At 40.7% G+C, this 2,846-nt stretch overlaps 1 protein-coding gene across 1 annotated transcript; it reads right to left on the minus strand.

The window, feature by feature from the left end:
* Positions 1–1,270: 1,270 nt before the first annotated feature.
* Positions 1,271–2,158, minus strand: LOC118750021. The gene has a single exon (XM_036484760.1). It carries the CDS (start codon positions 2,156–2,158, stop codon positions 1,271–1,273), a length of 888 nt encoding a protein of 295 aa, XP_036340653.1.
* Between the last annotated feature and the right edge of the window lie 688 nt (positions 2,159–2,846).

Consider the following 2,846-nt stretch of genomic DNA (forward strand, 5'->3'; position numbering starts at 1 on the left):
GATAAAGCGCCGGTAGAAATTAATCATTAACATGAATCGTTTTAAATGTTTCGCGGTGGTTGGTTCTTGGAAGGACAATATTTTTTCTACCTTTGCAGGTAGCGGTTTAACACCTTCAGCGGTGACTTCATGACCCAAAAACGTTATTTTGCTAGCAGCAAATATGCACTTTTCAGCGTTGATCCGTAGGTCATATTCACTAAGGCGCTTGAATACGTTCCGAATGTGTTCGACGTGCTGTTCGTATGATTCGGATGCGATAAATATGTCGTCTATGTAAGCAAAAACATAGTCGAGTCCACGGAGCACTTCATCAATTAATCGTTGAAATGTTTGTGACGCGTTTCTCAGTCCGAATGACATAAAAACATACTCAAACAAGCCGAATGGGGTGATGATGGCTGTTTTAGGAATATGTGACTCTTCGATGGGGACTTGATGATACGCTTTGCGTAAGTCGATGCGGGTGAAAATGCGCTTTCCATGCAAGATATTTGCAAAATCTTGCAGGTGAGGAATCGGATATTTATCGGGTTTTGTGCGGAAATTCAACTGCCGATAGTCCCCACATGGGCGCCAGTCTCCATTGGTTTTCGGTGCCATGTGTAGCGGCGAGGCGTAGTTGGACTTCGACGGTCTGCAGAAGCCAAGTCGGAGTAGTTCGTTGATTTCTTTTTCTAGTGATAACCGTCTTGCTTTTGCTGTGACCGGTGGCCCCGTAGTTTCGATGAAGTGTGTTACATTAGCACGTTCTTTAACCAGAAATGATGGTTTATCGTCAAGTAATTCCTTGAACTCAGATAAAAGAAACGAAAATTTGTTAGTCGCATCGATTGTAGTTACCTGAGGTGAAATCGATGTAACTACTTCACCTTTAGATGACGCCCCATTCATTGGATCGATTACCCGTCTCCGTTTGATGTCAGCAAACCATATTCGTTTAAAAAGTCGGCACCTACTATTGATGTTGAGCAATCTGCTATGGTGAAATTCCATGGGAATTCGCGTCTCAACCCTAGGCATACGCACAATAAACGTTTACCATATGTTTGTATTGGCGATCCATTTGCGGCGTAGTATTTTGCATACTCTTCTGTCTGGCTATTATTGTAGTTGCTGCGTATTAGTTCCTTCATACGGTGAGTTGGTTTTAGTATTGAGTGATCAGCCCCTGAGTCGATTAAAAAATCGTGCTCAGTTAGTCTGTCGTGTATGAACAGGCGCTTTGAAGCTGTACATAGTGTCGGCGCCTGAGTTGACACCGCACACATTAGTTTTTTTGCTTTAAGTTCAATGAACACGGTGAACGACATTTTTTTGCACGCTCTCCCAATTTCTGGTGATACCAACATAAGTCATTATCAGCGTTCCTTTCTTTTTCGTATCGCTTGGCACTGGATGAGCGGCCACGCTGTCGATGCGGTGTTGTTTCTCGTCGTGTCGGCCTGGTCTGCGTTTCGATCGCATTCAGTCGTACGGATAATTTGTCTAACTTTTGCTGTATTACTTCCAGTGTCTTTTCCAGCGGAGGAGTTTGTTCCACACTGGAGATACACACTTTATCAGAAACTTCCCACATTCGGTCGGCGATTTGGGCTAAATCATTTGGTCTGTCTTTTGATGCGACCAGGACTGTTCTCGTTGTTTGCGGCAATTTTTTCATCCATAAGTTTTTAATGAAATCGTCTCCGACGTCTTTCGAAGCAAGTGACTTTATATTGTGTAGTGCTTGAGATGGCTTCATATCACCTAGGGGTTCATTTGAGATCAACTTCTCAAATTTAATCGTCGCTGACTCGGAGTAAATTGATATGAGTTGTTGTTTCAATTTGTCATACTTTTCATCGCTAAACGGTTGTAGAAGTAATTCCCTCACTTGCAATGCGGCCTTGCTTGATAAGTTGGCAACTGTGTGCAAATACTGCGATTTGTTTGAGGTTATTTTCCGTGCCTCAAAATGTGATTCTACGATGACAAACCAAAGTTCCGGGTCGTTTTCGTAAAACTGCGTGAATTTTACTTCCGATATCGATGTGATTTGGCTTGCTGCCGATGCATTGCTCTGTTCTGCCGATTGTTGTGTGCCAAACGCCAATGCCTCGTTTAATTGAATTTTAAGCGACTCAATCTCTTTTGAGAGCTCTTCGTTATCAGGCATTTTATGATCATCACGCCTAACTTAATTTTTTTAGAAAAATGCTCTAATGCGGGGTCACCACTTTTGGTGCGTAAATGATAACACAGTGTCTTATGCAATGTATAAAACTAATTTAATGGATGAACTTTGATTTTAAATACAATACAAAATGCGGTCCGCTATAGAGAAAAAAAGATTCACCAGCGAAAGTTCGAGTCCAAAAAGTGACAGCTCACGATGTAAAAAATATCAGTATCATTATTGCGAATGACCACTTGTCGGGAGTTGCCATATCAATAATGTTGCAAGGCAACGCACTGGCGAGAAACTAAACAGTAGGGTTGTGATTTTTGTGCCTCCTTTTGAATTTGTAAAAGCCGTTGGTACCAGGCAATGAACCTTATTTAATTTAAATTAGTTTTAATATATTTTCAGTTTATTCTATTTGAATTTATTTTATATTTGAACAATTCCACATAACTTTTCCAGTGTTTAAAATTCTGGTTATGTCAGTCATGGTTATTATTCTAAAAACATCATAACCCTAGTAAACAGCTGTTTTTGAAACGTGGCGTTGCCGGACCTGCACTTCATGGTTTCATGAAATGATGGTCAACTTTCGAATATAACTGAATTCATAAATTGGTGTTTATGCAGCCAATGCTAACCCAAATTCATGAAATGAATTCGTCAATTACGCATAAACGTA

Source organism: Rhagoletis pomonella, unplaced genomic scaffold (genome assembly GCF_013731165.1).
Source record: "Rhagoletis pomonella isolate Grant_MI unplaced genomic scaffold, Rhpom_1.0 Rhpom_scaffold_00114, whole genome shotgun sequence".
In the NCBI taxonomy this organism is placed as follows: domain Eukaryota; kingdom Metazoa; phylum Arthropoda; class Insecta; order Diptera; family Tephritidae; genus Rhagoletis; species Rhagoletis pomonella.